Source organism: Nyctereutes procyonoides, unplaced genomic scaffold (genome assembly GCF_905146905.1).
Source record: "Nyctereutes procyonoides isolate TBG_1078 unplaced genomic scaffold, NYPRO_anot_genome, whole genome shotgun sequence".
Classification (NCBI taxonomy): domain Eukaryota; kingdom Metazoa; phylum Chordata; class Mammalia; order Carnivora; family Canidae; genus Nyctereutes; species Nyctereutes procyonoides.
The window spans coordinates 39,308,901-39,329,704 of record NW_026575052.1 but is presented as its reverse complement, the minus strand read 5'-3'; the positions used below and the strand labels follow the sequence as shown (position 1 = coordinate 39,329,704).

At 36.4% G+C, this 20,804-nt stretch overlaps 1 protein-coding gene across 5 annotated transcripts in view; it reads right to left on the bottom strand.

The window, feature by feature from the left end:
- PDE4D (phosphodiesterase 4D) overlaps positions 1-20,804 on the bottom strand; it is a 1,377,381-nt gene that overhangs the window by 399,734 nt on the left and 956,843 nt on the right. Inside the window, exon 1 of one of the 5 annotated variants that reach the window (XM_055331397.1) lies at positions 7,379-7,503. The exons of the other annotated variants lie outside the window; for them this stretch is intronic. Coding sequence (XP_055187372.1) covers positions 7,379-7,503 — 125 coding nt within the window. Of the gene's footprint in view, positions 1-7,378; positions 7,504-20,804 lie in introns of those variants that run through there. 5 annotated transcript variants of the gene reach the window in all.

The following is a 20,804-nucleotide window of genomic DNA, read 5'->3' as shown; positions in this document are numbered from 1 at the left end:
AGGGTACCTCTCTTTATCCCAAGGGGCAGAACCGTCTTCTTTGCTGGAGTAGCATCCCTCTTAGCACCGTAGAAAATACAGTATTATGGATCCAGTCCACGGCCATCACTCTTGTTTCAAAGGCTTTCGGTAGATCAACAAATCACCACTCGTTTTTGCTTTTGCATCCTTCAGATATTCTATACTAATATATAAACTGCTTGACAACAAGGTGCTATCCCAAGCCTGGAACGTTTTGTTAGAATTCACGACTTCATTTATCACAGTTTCCAAAGTAAAATTAAAAGTAATAATAGAAGCTTTCCTTTTTCTGCACCCGTTCACTTATGTAAATAATTTTGATCAGTGCAAGCCTATGGAAGGCTAAAAAGTAAAAGCAACAAAACAACAACAATGAAAAAAATTCAAAGTGTTGAGTAATTTAACATCTCTAATTGGATGTATAAATGTGACTAACACATGGATGGGATTGTGATTACACAGAGTCTCCTGCACTCATTGGGAGTAAAAATTCTAAGTTTTCTAAATGGTCCCATTCTACTCCTTTTGGCACAACTATAGTTAGGTGATGGGTGAGTGCAGATGGACAAAGGCTAATATTTACGATTGTATTTATCTCTTATAGTTGGCAATGGATTGGACAATTGACTTTTTTTTTAAAAAACTTTGGTTGGAAGATATTATCTACTGTTTATTTTAATGTTTTAAAATCCTAAATTATAAATAAGACACCAATATTACATTCTTAAATTGCACCTCCAGTGAATAAATTAAATTATTTAATGTTTCTCTCCAAAGTGAAATTAAGAATTATTTAGTAGATTCGTTTTAAAAAGAGCCATCTTCTTCCTTACCTTCTGTACTTTATTTCTGCCACTCTCCTCCTCCCTGTCTCATTATATTTCAGACACCTTGCCTTTTTAGTTTCTTTAGTGCTCACATCAGGGCTTGATTCACAGTTCTCCACAGAACATGTTGCTCATCTTCAATCCTCATCATCCCCAGGGGAACATCTTCCAAATGTGCAGATTATATTCGGTACCTATTCATATACTCTTATGGGGCCCTTGCCTCCTTTTGAGCAGTTCTCACAATTGTAATCACATATTTATGTATTTTGTAATTGTAATGAAACTGCCCCTGTGAAGATTTTACACCACTTGCTTCTACTAGGCTAGGGCTTAAGTCTTTTCCATTTGGATTTATGTTGCATGCCAGAACCACACTATTGTCCCTAAAACAGTTTTTTCCCTCATGCCACTCTTAAGGAGCAGGAAAGGTAGGAAATATACAAATGATCAAATGATTAAGATTCATTAGGAGAATGCTGTGATAGACGTGCAAGTAAAGGAAGCACTGCTAGCTGAAGGAGAAGTTCCCATTTGGGAATTAGAAAAGGCTTAGTGAAAAAGATCTCAGGATCAATTGGGGTTAACAAAATAAAGGGAGAGGGGAATTATAGGCAAAATTGTAGGTATGTCAGTACTTCTTTATATCCAAAATATGGAGTATAGTGGGTGACGATTAAAATTTACAAGGCCAGAGAGATCAGAAGGGAGTAGATCATCATCATTTGGAATTTCAACTTTTTTTTTTTTTTTGTAGGCAATGAAAAGCTACTCCTATAGGCATGGAGGTATCATGAGGAAATCTGAGAAAATTTGCCTGTGGATGACAAGTCAGAACAGGGATGACAGTAGAATAAAGATGCCAATTATGAGGTTAGCAGTCTTTCAGGCAAAAGAGCAGTAGGGCTTGACTTAGGGTGGCATACTGGGGATGGCAACAGAGGGAAGGGGAAAGAATGCACCTGACACCAGCTGGTGATGGAGCAATTTAGGCCAAAGGGAAGAAGCATGGAGGAGGACTTCTTGGTCTCACCATGGATTGAGGAGGAAATGGAAGACAGTGAGGGTCCCTGGGTCATTTTAGTTTCAAATATATTGAATTTAAGTTCTCTGGAGGATCTTTGGATAGATATTTGGATGTACTACTTGAATTGAGGAGAGAATGAGGAAGCTAGGCATACATTCGCATATGAACTGTTACCACCAACAATTTTTACCTAGATGCAGGGAGGGTTAGAAAAATTCCTAAAGATAATTAGAAATATTATTTAGTGAAAAGAGGGGCCTTTCATCAAAGAAAGCACTCCCTTTCACTCAGAGTTTTCCCTTTATGAAATGTGCTCTTTGCTATTAGGATGAGCTGGTTATGAAGAAAACATACATGTGGCTCACACATTCACAGTCAATGAGCCCATGCTTGTAGGTGTGGGGATGTGTGGCAAGGGTCCAGCAGAGATTCATTATACCAGGCCGATAGGGTGATCACTTAATATTCGTTATCTTCTGTGTAATTTCACTTACTATTTTTCACTTCACTTTGAAAAGCAGATCAATGTTTAGCACCTAGCCTGGAGCTATAAGAATGTATTAGATCATTTATTCTGCTTTCTGTAATGAAATCTTAGTAGTACCTCTACTGAGAGAATAATAGGCCCTGACAATGCAATAAAGCCACTAATTCAGACAAATCAGAAGATCGGACAGTTTGAATCACAGAATATTTTAGACATTTTATAAGTGTGGCAGGTGTCTTTTTTTTTTTAAACCAGGCTTAGAAAGTATTATTTATTGGTTGCTACGAGAAAGAGAAGAGAAAGTGTTTTTATAAATACATAAAAAATATCAATAGTCTGGATATAAGTAAAGGCTTTCAAAGAGCTTCAAAGACTCCTCAATCCAATTTGTTTACATAAGGGTTTCTCAATCTTAGTACTATGGGATTTGGGGTCAAATAACTCTTTTTTTTTTTTTTTTTGTAGAGGCTGTCCTATGTGTTGTATGGTATCTAACTACAACCCTGTCCCCTACCTATATTGATATCATCAGCCATCCCCCAACTTAAGAAAATAAAAAATGTCCCTACAACATTGCCGAATGTCCCTTGGAGTAACCTGCCCACCCCCCCACAAGTTGAGAACTACTGGTTACACTGATAAGTAATTTAATACCCATTTAAAATAAAAGACCATAGAAAAGCAAATGTTGGTCTAGGCAGTGTTTGAATGATTATACATTCCAAATTAAAGAGGTTGTATTTGGTAAAGATTTGTTGTTCATAATGCATAACTGGTTTTTTGGTACAAAAAGCGGGAAGTATTTTTTTATACTCTGTAATGCCTCACTCTTGAGGTTCAGACTCAGTAATGAAATACATTTTTAAGGACATGAAGTCATTGATTACGTAGGGATCATAGTACAATTCCTATCTTCCTCTATACTCATTACTAGCAAATCATTTCTATGGATACAATTCGCTATGTGCTGAACTGGGTCTCCCCAAAATTCATATGTTGCATCCCTAATTCCCAGTACTTCAGAATGTGACTGTATCTGAGACAGAACCTTTAAAGAGGTAATCAGTGAGGCCATGAGGGTGTGCTTTAATCTAGTCTGACTGGTGTTCTTATCGGAAGAGTACATTTGGACACACAGATACCGGGAACATGCACACAGAGAAATATTATGTGAGGGCACAGGGAGGAGGTGGAAGCCTGCAAGCCAAGGACAGTGGCCTCAGGAGAGACCAAACAGGTTGACACATTGATCTTGAACTGCCAGCTCTAGAGCTGTGAGAAAATAAATTTCTATTGCTTAAGCTATGCAGCCAGTAGTGTTTTGTTACGGCAGTCCTAGCAAAATACTATACCGTTTGAGCCAACGGATAGCTTGATGACTGCTCCAACATGTAAGTCTGCAATTTTATAATTTTGCCCCAAAGAGAAATGGGCTGATTAACATATCCTCAAACTCATTATTTTTATTCCTGTCTTTTGGCTTCTTATATCCTGTTTTTTCCTAATCCCAGCAATAATAGATAGAACAAGCCTACCTACAGGATTTAGAGAAAGAGAGGCCAGAAAGTGTATGAGAGGAGCAGATGGGAACAAGGAGGAGCCAGCAACAACTCTGGGTAGAGGCACTGAACGTCTGGGCAGAGGGCTGGTGGAGACCCAGTGTCGCACTTGGCTGTGAAAGGCAGTGCACTAGAGCACAGTCACTTTCTACAACGTTGGGGTGCTAGCCACCCCTGTCTCATCTCTTCACTCCTCTTACTTTGTTTTCTAGTTTGATAAACATTTCTGTGAGTTTTACATTTTAGCAGAATGAACAGAACCAGGGCTTCTATTTCATAATTTTGGTAACTTATTTTATGCATTCATGTTGGTAATTGGTAACAACAAAAGCTGTGATCCCCAACCACTTAAGTCAGTTGTCTAAAGTCACTGCTGCATGTAGCTTCTATAGGTAAATAAGGACAGCACAACTGACTCTATATGGTGCCAAAGACTCTATATGGTGGCACCCAGGGAAGTGATACATCTACCTGTGCCAAGATGGGTAACATGCACTTTCTCATCACTTATTTATTAAACATTTGTTGTCTGATCTGTGCTGGGCTCTTTGCTGGGCACTAAAGATATAACAACAAACAAGGCATGATCTATACGCTTAAAAACTCTGCAGTCTAATTGGGTGAGAAGGGAGTGGACGAGCTAGGTTAAATCTGATCACTCAATTTCTGTGTATTAAAATTTAAGACATCCAAGTTTTATAAAATTAAAAGGAAATTATATTTGTTTCAGGAGTAAAAATAGAGCTCTACAGTTTGTGGATGTACACACAATTAAAAAGGAAAAAATTTAAACTCAAGAATATGGAAAATCATTAGGATCACAGATGGTAGGACTGCCATTCTCTTCAACATTGAGCTTAATTAAGGTTTAGCGGTGTTAACTGCTTTGTTAATGTCTTCATTGATGCTTGAAATAAAAATTAAGAACTCTTAAATGACCATGTGGTCACACTTCTAATATAGCTTATTTTTAATTTGGAAATGATTTCCCTGTGTTCCAAGAAAACATGCTGTTCTTTCCAAAAAGGAATTATAAATAAGGATAGATTCGGATTTAAATTGAGCTATATTTTGCATATATGATTAGATTTCCTTCTTTATTTTCCCAATTTAGTGAAAAGCCATTTTTTTTTATTACTTCAGTTTTATGCTTTATTGGATAGGTTACAACACCAACACATAGTCCCTCTTCTTTTTTTTTTTTTTTTGTTGTTGTCATAGTCCCTCTTCTTTACATTTATTTCTTTTTATCCCCTTCCTCCTTTCTCCCTACTATCCCTGCCTCCCTCCTTCCTTCCTCCAATTAAGAAAGCAACCTCCTTTTGGCCAAAGAGCACAACTGTAATTACAAGAAAATAAACCTAAACATGCTGTTTTTGATAAGTATTAGATGCCTGCTAGCAAGAATTCCTGAAAACTTTAATTTGGGATAGATTTTAGTGGTTCTAGGATGCTAACCTACCACCATTCCAGGTGTATTGTTTTCTTGGCAGACTAGAAAGAAGTTCAAATAAAGGTTTTAAAGTGTACAACTTTAAAAAATGAATTACAGGGTAAAAATACATTCTCTATGATTTGGATCTTCATTTATTAATCTACCCCCTCCAACCTCTGTTTCCATTACATGTTTGTTGTCACACTCCCATGGGATAAAAGCTCTAAATATAATGATTTAATGATTACACATCTTTTCACAAAAGTCTTCTATTTGATTTACTCTCTCTATAAAAGCACTGTATTAAGCTAAAAGAAAAGTCAGACCTGACATTTTTACATTTCAAGGTCTATGCTACAGAAGGCTGGTTATTGCCAAATGCCTTGCAAGAGTGCCTGCTTGTAAAATACAATGTGATGCTCAATATAAAAAACTAATTGGGGGTAAGTCTGAAATGAAATTGCCTGGTTATAATACAGTATGTGGAGAGTCTACATAATATGCACAAATACATCAGTTTACATAAACATATAACTCCTCTGACTTATATAGAAAGTTGATTACTTTTAAGCAGAAAAAAATAAGGAAACATGAATAGGGACACAGCATCTACATGCAGACTTGGCCACTTAGAGGGTTTGTTGTATCACATCACTAATTACAGAAGGGAGTGAGAAGACAGCAACTGAGACATGTCATGTGTCTCAGGACATGTGTTCCTGAAGTATCTTAAAATAGTTATTTTCTATTAGTCTGTTATAAATTCAGATGGTGCTAGACCTGGACAGAAAAACCTTGATACCCTGGGAAAAAGAATAAGATATTTTCCCACAAAAACATTTAAAAAGTTCAGCCCCTTCAAATCATAACCTCTCACCCCCTCTTTTTTTTCTTCAGTTGAAAAACTAACCCTAAGGCATTTCTGAAGGCTTGAAAACTGTTTTTAAAAATTTTTTAAAATCAATCAAATGTGTGAATGTTACTTCATGTTTATAAACAGGTCAAACCTGGCAAAATGTATGCTCTCTCTGTGGGTTTGTATGTGGGTTTGTTTCTACTAGAAAAAGAAAGTAGAAGAGTAAGATAATAATGATAATCTTCAACAAAATATGTTAGTTTTAGAATTTTAGATTTTTCTTCCAAGAATTCATCAACTGAGGGAGAGCTGGCATTTTCATAAACTGAATGGAACATCCTTATAAAATGCTTCTGATGTTCACTGTGAAATGCTGAAGTAAAATGACTTTGTTTAAAACCAAAACTGAGGGATGATTTCTGGACTCAGGAGTCAAACATATCATCCCTGTTCTGACACTGCATAAAAATGCTGGAAGACATAACAGGTTTACTTACTGCACATACTCTTTCCTTCTAATGAAAACACTGAGCTCACCTCTGAGATTCCTACTTACACAGCCTAAGCTTGACTGTATAGTGTGTATGTGTGTGTGTGGCACGTGTGCACGCATGTGTGTGTGCATGTGCATGTGTGTGTGTGTGTATGTGTATACACATGCATGTGTGATGTGGGAAATGATATTTCCTTTAGAGGAAAAATGTCTATCCCTATTCTTGCCTCCATGGTGACCACATAAAAATTAATGATTTTAGTAGAATTTTAACATATTTATTGCACATTGGCCTTGAGGAATGTTATGGGCAGATCACAAGACACTGGGTATTTGGTAAAAAGAGCCATTAACAAATATATCCATTATTCAGCTAAGTCCTCTGTCAAATATTCATTATGGATGATTCTGAGGGTAGTACAAACACTAACAATGTCTCGAAACCTAAAAATCTACAGACCCTGAAACCAGATCAGCGTTTGCCGATCAGCTAAGAATATTTTCCAGCTTTTCCCTTGGTTAATTTTTTTTTCCCCACCAGTTCAGTATGCTGAATTTTAAAATTAATCTCTCACCGTGATCCTCCCACCTCACCGGACCTCCAAAGCAGCTACCAAAGGGTAACAAAACACAATTTCACTGACAAACAGCTAGAAGAAAGGAAAGCAGTTACCGTCTCCTCTGTGGCTTAATATCAATTGGCTTGTTGATTGCATAAGGCGATCCATGAACATAAGGGCTTCGGAATCTAGCTACCTTCCCCAGCGTTAGGTACTCACAGCCCGTTGGCAAACTCATTTTATCCAAAAGACAGGAAGTAAAAACAAATCTTAGTAGTCAGACCAGCATTCCTGGGAACGCTGGAAAGAACATGTCACATAATGGATTTCAGACATATGCTGCTCACTGGTCGCTGGGTGCTGCCTTTCTTCAAAAGTAAACGCGTATTTCTCCCGGGCTACACGAGCTACCTTATTTTCTGTTCATGGACACAGGAAGCTAGTTGCTTATTTCTAACCAGAGTTGGGCTGTGACCAATTACTGGTTGAGCAGATGAAGTAGAAATTCTGTAGCTTCACAAAAACCCTCTTTCCACTCCAACCAAATCTCTGAGTAGGCAGCAAGGTTTAATCCATTTGTGTCTAATGTCTAAAAGAACATCAACCTAATGTAACAGGGGTTGGGAAATCAGTTATTTACCTACACACCAAGCATGCATCTGACAGGGAGGAAATAATCAATTATTTGGTATATTTTCACGAGGGGAAAATTGTTTGTTAAATTGATTATAGATACGTAGAAAATGAAACAGAAATGATTGCGGATGCCTTTCCAATTTTCTGGTCAAAAAAATTGTGGGTTCTTATTTATAAATTACTGTTCACAATACAACTGAACTCAGCCCCTCGGGAACAGAAAAATTGTGAGCTAAGGCCTTTATACACTAACACTTTGACTTTGATACTGATTTTTTTTTCCTTATTAGAAACATTTTGTAGGAAATCAACCACTATCTGGATCCCTGGATTAAGACCTATGGAAAAATTGATAGGATATTTAACAACTGTTTGTAAGTCAGTTTTTCATAACAACGAGAGACAGATTGGCGAAATTGTAAATGATACTGAAGGCAGCAGAAGTCAGAGCAAAGTTCCAGCTTTAATTAGCCCACAGCTCCCACCAGTTCTTATCCCATTTCCTAACTTCTAGCAACAGAACCACTGAGGCTCTGGTGTGGAGCCTACAGATTGGAGGAGTTCAGAGTACCATGAAGGGTCATTTTTATATTTGAAAATGATTTCTTATCTAGGATTTGAATAAACACAACCTATTTATTTAAGAGTCCGGAACCTGAGCAAACACGAAGTTGCTGAGAGAAAGCTATATTCTTTTGTGTAGTGTCCAAATTCAGATACTGTTGGGGTTTAAATAACAGACATCATTTAAATTCAGAATTTTTTTAAGTTCAAAAGGGAAGATAGTTTCCTAGCTCACAATAAGAATTTCTAGCTAATGATTCTCTTTTTTATATATTTTTTATTGTGAAATGAAGCACACTCATTTTAACATCTCAAATGACAGAGGTGTACAAATAAAAATGCTCATCTTTTCCCTATCAATCCTACCTTTTTAATGCTAATTATATCAATAGATATGTAGACCCATAATATATACACAGACACACACACTGACACATATCTCCCTCCTTTTTGTGCAAACTAGGCTTATACTATATATAATACTCTCTAAATATTTTTGTACTTAAAAAAATCATGGATAGTTTTTCAACAAACGCATAGAGTGTGTTCTTTTTAATAGTTACCTAAGATTCTATAGAATAGATGCACTATTTATTCAGCCAATCCTTTACTGGGGAACACATAATTTTGAACTTCTACAAACGATAAACACATTTCTTAATATATTCTTACTGGTGGGCACCTGGGTGGCTCAGTGGTTGTGTGACTGCCTTTGGCTCAGGCCGTGATCCCAGGGTCCTGGGATTGAGTCTCGCATCAGGCTCCCTGAAGGGAGACTGCTTCTTTCTCTGCCTATGTCTCTGCCTCTCTGTGTCTCACATGAATAAATAAATAAAATCTTTAAATACATATATCTATATCTATATATTTTCTTACTAGTCGGTGCTTTTATTTCTGGATACAGTTTTCTCTTTAACAGGCTACAGTAGTTCACACTCTCACAAGTCATGTAGAAAGATGGCCATTTCCCCACACTCTTGACAACACTATCTGTTGATGTTCAAAGCCAGCTCTCCAAAATGCCCAGGGATTGCACATAGTTCCTGGCTAATACAAAACCGTCACTAAGGTGCCTGTAAAGGTACGAGCAGCCTATCTGAACTAAAATCTAGCAGCCAGAAGTCTGGATTCTACATTAAAATTAAGAAAAGCCAAGCAAAACATAGTTAGCAAAAATTTGTTGTTTAATTTGGATAATTAAGGAAGATAAAATATCGGGGGAGACCCAGCTATGTTTCCACTCTTCAGTATATCTTTCTTAATCAGGATAACATTTCATAATTTTGGGCAAGTTACATAATCTTACAGTGTGGAGGTAGTGCTTAATGAGTACTACTTAATTGTGATGCACAACTATGTATAGTTTACAGGTTTTGAATTTAGGAGGCCTTTGTACCTACTGCCTCGTCTTAGAGTCCTAAAAATAAATGGGCAGTACTTTTTATCTGTAAGCTAATTTAGGGGTCTTTGTCCAGTATTAGAGAATAAGAGCTGCTTCACGTAAGAATTTCCTAAAATGGATAAAAATTAAAAAAGTGAAACGTAAGAAAAGGATAAAAATAAAAAAGTGAAAGGTAGGACATAAACTTCTATGGGAGGGAAGTACATGTCCTGTGATGGGTAAAATTCCTTGGTTTTCTTAGCAGGAACATTTTTGCTTGTACCTGGTCAATGATTTACCATGAGCCTGGCAGGGTCTCATGGGCATTACTTGTACTTAAATTGGGATGAGAAGAGATTACTGCTAAAATCCACCCTGACAAGAATCTAGAATTTCTGAGAACACTGGCCAATTAGCAGAGAGTGACCTCTGAGGAAAATTTAAATCATCCTGTATTCCACAATTCTCTCTCTCTGAGGCTGGCTGGAGGCACTTGGGAGACTTTTCCTTTGGGAAAATAAAAACGACACTGGGGAACCTAAATTCATCTACAGATTAGAACCATGGTCTGTTAACATGATTTACAGCAAAATAGGGCTCAAATCACACCAAGGAATGACCAGGCCTACACACTGATGCTTTGTTTGCTTTTGCATACTGAGATTACTGTGATGGGATGGGTATAGCATTAAATCTCACTCATCACTCCCATGATTGTAAGCTCTTGAGAACATTCAAACAAGGGCGGGTATCACACTAGCCTATCTAGAACATTAGTATTTTTCAGTACACTAGAGGTTTGGGATGTTAGTAATCTCCTTAACAGTTATTGAAAGCAATTGCTAGCAAGGAACATTTTGAGATGACAGAACTTTTCTAATAATTCCAATATTTATTAAAGATGATTCGTTCAGCTATGAGCTCTAATTTGGCCTGAGTTTGGCAATCTGAAAAGCTGGAGGAATTCTTTCAGGACATGAGAATGTCATTTGTTCATGACTGTGTCACAGAATAAGAATTAACTGGATTATTTCCCCGTGATTGTGGCTGGAAAGGACTTCTTTGTTTGCTGCACTCTGTATTCTCTGCCACACCCACACTGAAGAGCAATAATCCTGGGATTGAAAACTTGCACATGTTTTTCCACAACCCATACCTTTCTGCTATTATAATCAAATGTTCATGAGAAAATTCCATTTGGGAGTCCTACAGGTACCTCATTCCAGCATTTATAATGTAATTCACATCCATTCTCTTTCTCTACCCTCAAAATCCATTTCTTTCTCTGTTCTCTGATGCTATCCCCATTCAACCTACCAAAAAACAATCACTTCTAATCAAACCACAAATCCTAAAGACATAAATGTTAAGTAATATATTAAGAATACTATATTGCGGGATCCCTGGGTGGCGCAGTGGTTTGGCGCCTGTCTTTGGCCCGGGGTGCGATCCTGGAGACCCGGGATCGAATCCCACGTCGGGCTCCCGGTGCATGGAGCCTGCTTCTCCCTCTGCCTGTGTCTCTGCCTCTCTCTCTCTCTCTCTCTCTCTCTCTCTCTCTCTCTCTGTGACTATCATAAATTAAAAAAAAAGAATACAATATTGCAATATTATAAAAATTTAATAATGTTATAGTATTACAACATTACCTTAACAATAGAATTAACGGAATCAATAAATAATAGCTAACACATTGATCAGGTTATTTTCATGGTGCCGGACATCGTTAATGGTAGTAATTCGCTCCTTTAATTTAATAAAATTCCATGAATAAACACCTTGCCATGCTCATTTTGTAGATGAGCAAAACAAGGCAAAGGAGGAATGAAACCCCTGCCCCAGGTCACCATAGCATGTTAATTGGTAGAGTCAGAGTTAGCAACCAGTTAATCTGGCTCCAAAAACCAGACTATGTAATCCTTCTCTACAGATCATAATTTCCTTACTATCTCTCTTATCTATCTCTTTTTTCCCCATAAGTTGCTTAGAGTTAATACTTTCAGCCTTCTCCTCCTTAATTCTATCCTTCACTTGAATGCCATGTGGATCATTATAAAATGGAAATCTGAATATGTGATTCTTTTTGCTTGGAATTATTCAATGGCTTTCCATTTATTTAGTGATGAAGTTCAAAATTTAAGTTCCAAAAGTTTAGCATAGGGATTCCCTCCAGCCATGCTCCGACTTCCTCTCCTGTATCTGCCATAAGTAACTCTGGAAGCGTCTTGTGCACAGGCTGCTCTTTCACCCCATGGGCCTTTTAAAGAACATAAGCCCTCTTGAACAGAACATTTTTGTCTCCCTTCTATGAGTGGCTGTTCCTAAGTGCCCTCTCTTCCCCAAAACATTCTCCATTCCTTAGTTACATTGAGATGCTTCTTGTCTATTTTCTCCATCTACATATGACCACAGCACATAGTTTCATAGCTGTCCCTACACTTATGCACTCTTCACCAGGGAACTATAGTTTCTGGAGGGCAGGTATTCTGCTCTATTTGTACTGTGTGACCAAGCGCCCAGAACACCACTTACTTGTTAAATAAGGTAGCTGAAATTACAAGGTGCTGGACGTTCCAAAGACCTGCTTAACTCTCTCCTTAACTTCCTCACTTAGCTACTCCTCCATAATAATAATAAAAATATTTGCTACTGAAATACATTGGAAGCAGTGGTGCTATTCACTGTATGCTAGCAAACAGAAATATTTCACAAAGAGCTCCCACCATAATATGAGAGCAACATCTCTTCTCAGGGAGTGGTGGATGTATACAGATTTTAGCTGGAGGTGATGGAGATGTGTCTATCTGGGTTGGCAGTTTGGGTTCAGCAAATAAAAATGATCAAAAGTAGTTATTTCAGTTCAGTTATTCAGCTTATTGACTAAACTTGCAATTGTGGCTCTATTTAATCATGTTCTATGCTTTGAGAATATAACAGGCAAATTCAAAATTTATTAATTAATCAATTTTGCCCTACTAAGGGTTTGCTACTTGTTTTAAAACATTTGACTTTTGGGATGCCTGGGTGGCTCAGTGGTTGAGTGTCTGCCTTCTGCTCAAGTCATGATCCCAGGATCTCGGGATCGAGTCACATATGGGGCTCCCTGCATTGAGCCTGCTTCTCTCCTCCCTCTGCTTATGTCTCTGCCTCTCTCTCTGCATCTCTCATGAATCAATAAAAAATCTTTAAAGAAACAAAAAAACAAAAAAAATGACTTTTCTGATAGCTCACTTCTTAAATATTACACATATTACATTTCACAAAGCTTGTAAAAAATGGCTTCATTCAAAAGGGAATTCCAGAAGTTCACAGTATTTTCCAAAATAGTAAAACATCCTTAATGTCCAAATGCTTAAATAAAATATGGAATATCTATTCAAAGTAAGTAAACCCATTAAAGTGTGCTGAAATACTTTTATAAGTCTACACTAAAATATTCTAATAAGTAACTTAAACACATAAGCACAGAGAAACACACACATGAATTCGAAAGTTACATACATTTGGGAAATTCTAAGTTAAACAAAGACAGATAGACTTATATAAGGAAGCAGGGATTATCAGAGTTTTTATTATACTAATATTTGCTCTGAATTGTCAGTGAAGTATGGATAAAGAACATGACACTCTCCATATGAACTTATGAATACAAAGCATTTCATGTGACAATGTGGGAATTATGTTTTCAAAATAATACTAAGGATATGGAGAAGTTTTCAAAAACATCAATTTAGTAAAAAGTTAAAAGATACTATAACAGAATGGAATGATTTTTAACCAAGGAAAAATATATTCATATATTGAAAAACAAAAGAATAAAAAGAATAATATACATAGAATAGAAAAAAAATATCTGGATAGGAAAAAATGCATGATTATAATTTTCTTCTCCCTATCTATGTTACCTAAATATTCTAGATGTCTTTTGTGTTACTATTTTAATAACAAAAATACGATTGTCACTATAATTTCAAAATTTGGATTCTATCAACTAAAAATAAAAAATATTGATTGTGATCAATTAGCAAATTACATAGCAGAGAATAAAAATATTGATGACTTTTTCTTTGTGCTTGGTGTCTGTGGCATTTTTGCATGTCTTCATGTACAGCTATAGGAGTAGCCAAGAATTACTCCAATTTGATTAGTGAACTAAAAGAGATTATAGTTCTTATATATAAGGGAGGCCCTAAAATCTGTGTATCCTTTGGGACTAAAGCTAATAAGAAAGCACAGTATGGATGAGATTTATAGACCATAGAACTCTTTTCCAAAATTTATTCCATCAGTTGCTCCCTTATTAATTATTAGGAAATATATTTCAATGAAAACAAATCTGTAAATTTTGGCAATGGCAGTACTTTGAAAATGTACTAAAATAAGGGAGGACAATAGGATAATTGTAAATACAAATAAAGGAGATAGTGGTTTTACTGACATTGGAAAAAATAATTCATTCATAATAATAATAATGTTGAGTATTCTAAATCCAGCTAATTGGATTTAGTTATTTACATGGATATTTTTTAAAATATTTATTTATTTATTTATTTATTCATTCATTCATTCATTGATAGATAGATAGATAGATAGATAGATAGATAGATAGATAGCATGTAAGTGGGGTCAGGGGCAGAAAAAGAGAGAGAGAATTTCAAGCAGACTCCTTGTTGAGCTCAGAGTCTGATTCGGGGCTTGATCCCATGACCCTGAGATCATGACCTGAGCCAAAATCAAGAGTGGAGACTCAAACGCCTGAGTCACCCCGGCATCCCATGGAAACATTCTTAAAGAATAATTATAAACTGAAATACAGCAAAAACTAAAAAAGCTAAATACTTTGTTAAAGAGATACAACTTCCCCTGATCTGACTGACATTCACAAGCAACTTCCTGATCTATAATTTGGGTTCTTAAGTAGAGTTATATAGAAAATGGGAGTCATATAGAATTGGGTTTTTTTTTTTTTTTAGAATTGGTGTTTTTCTTAGACCAGTTATATCGTCAGTTATAAATGACAGTGCTAACATTACAGTGTATAAATTATTATTCTCTTGGAAATTTTATTAGCATGATTCAGTTCCTCAGATGTGAAAACCAATGAGACACAATTGTATGCCTTTTAGAACTTAAAAAACATAAAGTACCATAAATCAAAAAGCCAGCAGGGCCAACTCAATTTAAAGTAAGGATAACTTTTATTTAAATCAATCAGCTGCTTCATTTCAAAAGGTGGCAATTTGAGGATGAATGAACCATAGGTTCTCAGCTTCTAAAAAAAAAAAAAAAAGTATTCATCTAGTAGCATCCCCATTGGGAGCAATTTCTCTCAAATTTTTATTTTATTTGTTAACTGCCAATTCTTCAAAAGCCCAGCAGAAACCTATTAATCACATAAAGTTAAATTTATTAAACTGACTACAATAAAGGAGAAGAGTACTTGGACCCAGTATTAATAATACCTTAGAAGAAGTCAGGAATGAAAAAAAACTAAATCATTTCTGCTTGTTCTCAGTTTTGTTTAATCCAAGGACAGGAAATTCTGTTGGTTTCAATTTCACTCCCAGTAACTGCCCGTGACTGCTGATAGTCTTATCTTAACAAACCCATTAGATATCCAAAGTTTAGGTTGAGTTAAAAGTAGCAATAAAATCAACTGAATAAAATGATGCTCATTCATTGAAGTTTCAGGTGAGCCCACACAATTCATATCTCCAAGTTTTTTAGTAAACTGTTTGAATGTTAAATGGAGTGACATTTTGTTTTAAAAGGTATAGAAATGGAAACAAATGAGTTTAATATATATAATGGGCTTTGACAACATGACTTCTTCAACAGATGTCCTATACTACTTCCCACACTTTCATCCTTAAAAAGCACATTCTACTTGCCAAGATATACACTGTTGCCAAAATTCAGCTGTGAAAGAATTTCCAACAGTAGGAACCAGTGGAAAGAATTAAAGCACTTTTGAGCTTACTTCCAAATAACCAAATGTCTTGTATCATTATAAAATCTAAAGATGAAAAATAATCATGCTGTAAGTTCTCCCTCTAGTTGGTCAAGCAGAGAGGAGTCTTTTGGCAAAGACTGTTCTATATCTGGTTGCTAGATGGTTTTTTAAAAAATACATCAATTCATTTCTCTACCTCAGTCAGTTGGCCAACCAGCCAGCATGAGCTGAACATCTACTCAATATACACACAGAAGCAAATGGTCTCTCTCTCTCTCTCTCTCTCTCTCTCTCTCTCACTCTCTCTCTCTTTTTTTTTGTGTGTGTAGTTTGGCTCTTTTTTTAATTTTTTTTTATTTTATTTATGATAGTCACAGAGACAGAGAGATAGAGAGGCAGAGACACAGGCAGAGGGAGAAGCAGGCTCCATGCACCGGGAGCCCGACGTGGGATTCGATCCCGGGTCTCCAGGATCACGCCCTGGGCCAAAGGCAGGCACCAAACCGCTAGGCCACCCAGGGATCCCTGGTTTGACTCTTAACTAGAAAAAGTCCTATAATGCATTCAATGTCCAACTCACACATCATGACAGGATGCACTTCAAATGACCACCTATGAGACAGAGATGAAGAGTGGCTCAATGTCAGTGATCTTATTTGAAACCTTGTGTTTGGCTAATATCAAACTTACATTTAACCTATGCCATCAATTACTTCTTTATACTGTGTTGTTAATGTTCTCTCTCAAGTGGATTATAAACCACAAGATGGTCAGCTTCATGATTTGCTTATCTTTGAATTCTCCACAGTATTGGTACATAAAGCTCTACATAAAGTAGATGCTCAATTAACTCTTTGTTACAAAAAAGAACTTGCACTCATGGTTTATAGGTAACTTTTTAAAACTAGCGGACTGTATTCTTCAGTTTGCCTAAAGAGTATAAGCTGTTGTCCCAGTTTGATTGTTAAATAGTGTGTCCTTTTATTCTCAAAAGTATCACTGTATGGATTAAAAATTATCTGGTTATCATTAGGCACCGAGACTGCACATGTACAAGGCTGGCTGTCACTAGAGTGAAAAAAGCTCAAAAGCAAAGACTGAGTCTTATTCATTATTGCTTCTCTAACTCCATCACTGCTTATACTTTTTCTAGGATCTGCATTAATGATTCAAGAAACAATAACGGATAATAGGGAAAGTCATGATAGATTTAACCAAATTGAGTAAATCCAGAGAGAAAACAACATGTGAAGGAGTGATCTACGCAGACATGGATTAGGTGGCCAAGCACCAATCTGGATATTCTTTTAAATTCAGATGATAACAAAAGTTATCCCCTTGTATTCAAATCCATAGAACAGGGAAATCCTGGAGTTACTTGTAATTAAGGGAGAGATCAAGAATGAGGATGCTGTTTTTTTAAGCCAAGTGACTTTGGTTCATAACCTTGCACTGACAAAAATGGGTTAGGTAACCCTGGAGGATACATGACACCTTTCTAGTTTCAGTTTCCATGACATTTAAGCTTTATTCATTCATTCAACAAATATTTACCAACTCACTATTCTAGGTGTTAGGAATCTGGGAACAAATAAAACAGACAAATATTCCTGCCTTCATGGAATGGGCATTCCAGTAGAGACAGGTAGATAGACATACAGGTAGGTATAATACATAAGAGTGGTGATAAATGACAGGAAGGAAAATACAGCAGGGAAGGGACATAAGGAATTCAGGGATGGGACCCCTGGGGTCAGGATCTGAGGTTGTGAGGTGTCTGAGGGGCTGCTCTTCTTGTGGTGACTGATTCAAAAGGAAAGTAAGGGAAAAGAAGACTATCGAGAGGTGAGGAGACAGATGCAGGCCCAGACAGTCCTAGTACATTTTTTGTTGACTGAGTGAGTGAACTAGTGAATGCCTTCAACAGATATTAGCTGCAATCCTGAGAGATAAACAAATCTATCACCTGAGAAAAAAATTCAGCGAAGCTAACATGATCTAGAATATTACTGTTATTAAGATTCTACAAATCCCTAAATTGAAACATTCCTCTTAATTAATGGAAGAGATCCATTTTTTTTCTGACATGATTAATTCCTTTGTTGATGCGCTACTGCTATGTTAGTCCCTAGATAATTTAATAAAAGCAACTATGATTTAGGAACTGCTTAGAATTCTCCTGTTAAATTTGATTAATAAATCCCCAATCTAGGTAACATAGAATGTAAAGGCAATTATAGAAAACATAAAGTGGTAACAAATTAAGAGTAAATCCATTATATGTACCGCAGGCACTTACTCATAATTCCCTTAATTATTTGGCAACACAAGCTGTGCTAAAACTTTAAAGAGTAGCCTTCTCTTTACTTACTTCCTTTAGACAAATAGTCACTTACAAATTCATAAATTAGTGTCTACCAATAACAATTAAAGCTAATATCTACTGAACATTTAATTGATGACATCAGGCACTATGCTAAGAATTTTTCATATAATCAATTCTCATAATAGAAAGATTTAATAGAAGTGATTAGAAATGTAGTCTTCTCTTAATGCATGAATACTCTCCAGGGAGAAGCAAGTATCTGCTTTGGGTGAATACCTCTTGGTATGAGGCCCACCCTGCTTCATGGGGCAGCATGCTTACTTTGAGCAGATCCAAATGTTGTAGAGTCATTTGTACTAAATTAATTTTCATCTTTTAGAAGTATTGTCTCTTGGTTGTAGACCTGGAGTCATTCAAACAGGCCCAATTCTTTTTTAATATGACAGCCTGGTGATCATCTAATGAAAGCTCCAGTTTCCCTTTTCTAGGCCACCTGACCAAAGTTCTTTCGATTGTTTCTATCATGCTTCTGGACTTATTTCTGCTTCTTGATTCCTCTTAGAGTGTTATATCTGAAATTAAACCGACATTCTGGGTGTGATATGATTCTTCTGGAGCAGAAAGAGACAATTATCTCCATCTCTCTGTTTTGCTGTAAATCTATGAGTGAAGTTTAAGACAATTCTCCTTACACTCTTAACTCATGTACCATTTCCATTAGGTTCCACTATCCAATTAACATTGTGACCTTAATACTACAGCCATTTTTATTAGTAAACATATTTGTTGATGCTGACTGTGCATTTCAGTGTATTCACATTACTTTCAACTTCATTTTTCTGTACATTTGACTGATTAAAAAAACTTCCATCCCGGCAAATAGTTACTCTTTATTACTTATTTCTTATCTACGTTATTCAACGGGTAATAAGTCTTTTTAACTGCATCTTCATCTGTCTCATATATCCACTATATCTGCAACTATACCACAAGAGACTTTTTCAAATACTTTGCCAAAATAAAAACATGCTATTTCTATAGCATTTACCAGACTGTAGGGAGATATGACTAATCCTGTGAACTGGGAAATGCAAATGATAAAAATGGGCTTTGGGACTAGATTTAAAAAAATAAAGATTTTATTTATTTATTATGAGAGACACACAGAGAGAGGCAGAGACATATGCAGAAGGAGAAGCAGGCTCCCTTGCAGGGAGCCCGATGTGGCACTTGATCCTGGAACTCTGGGATCATGCCCTGAGCCCAAGGCAGATGCTCAACTGCTGAGCCACCCTGGCATGGGATTAGATATTTTTATTAATGAGACTGAATGCTTTGTCAAGAGGAGTTAAAGAAATGTTAGGTAGTATCTTGGGTGATCATTCAGATATTAAACTGAATAAGAATATTTTGTAATATGAAAAAACAATTTAGTTGAGCCAAGGCAGTGTAACTTATGTGGACTGTCAGACAGTCAATACAAATGGGGAATGAAAATGTGTTTTGCCAACAACAAGTTTTATATCACGGCTAAATCAGCAAGTTAATAGTTCAGTACAAAAGCTAAAAGAAAGTCTAATGGGTAATGGAAAGGATCAAGGCATGAGGGTCTTTGAGTGCATGCTCCCTGACCAAATGACAGACCTCTCTCAGTTGAAGAGGCGCACTCACAGAACATTCACAGAAGATACTATGACCGAGAATGTTTAGATTGGTATCGTTTTGCCTAGAAATGGGAAGATACATTCCATTTAATGCATGGTTCAGAGACATTTGGCAAAGAATAATGATGCCTACCTAATTCTATCCTCTCTTTAGAAATAAGGCAGGATTTTAAAGAAGAGAAATGGAACAACATAGGAAGGATGCCTGACAGCAAAGGGCTGTTGAGAACCAGGCATCTGTTGGAAAGGCTTTCAAAATGTCTTCAAGGACCCTTTCACCCATACCCTAATGCCACAGAGGTTCACACAGGAAGAGCCGGTGCTTAAAAAAAGACAGTTTATACACCTGAATTAGGGGTGGATTAAAGAAGTCATTGACCTTCACCATCTACAACATGTGCTAACTTAAACGACAGCTTTTTTTTTTAATCTTTTCCCCTATTTTACAGAATTAAAAAGCATTTACTCATTATTTATTTGGCCTTAGGAAAGTCCAGGAGAATAAAAGACACAAAAGGAGAATCAAATGGTCCCTGATCTCACAAAGCTTACAATATTCTGTAGAAGACAGACTCAAATACATGAATAAATTTGCTTGTCATTGTGAGAGAGTACATAGTGTGGCTCAAACATGAAATGTTGTATGAGCTCAGGGAGAGCAAAATCAATATCTACCCTGAAGTAAACTCATTCAGTTTACACAGAGACTCTTGCTCTATATCTTTCCAGACAGACAACAGAATCCCAGAAGACAATTGATTGCATCATTCTAAAATATGCATAACACAATCTGATAATTTCTCTTATGAATTTACATAAAGAAATAAAGACAGCAAATATTATGCCCAAATGCTTACATAATGTTACCTTCAAAGATAGCGTATGTTCACACTTTATTTTTTTTAATTTATTTTTTATTGGTGTTCAATTTGCCAACATATAGAATAACACCCAGTGCTCATCCCATGAAGTGCCCCCTCAGTACCCGCACTTTATTTTTATTTCCATAAAAGAA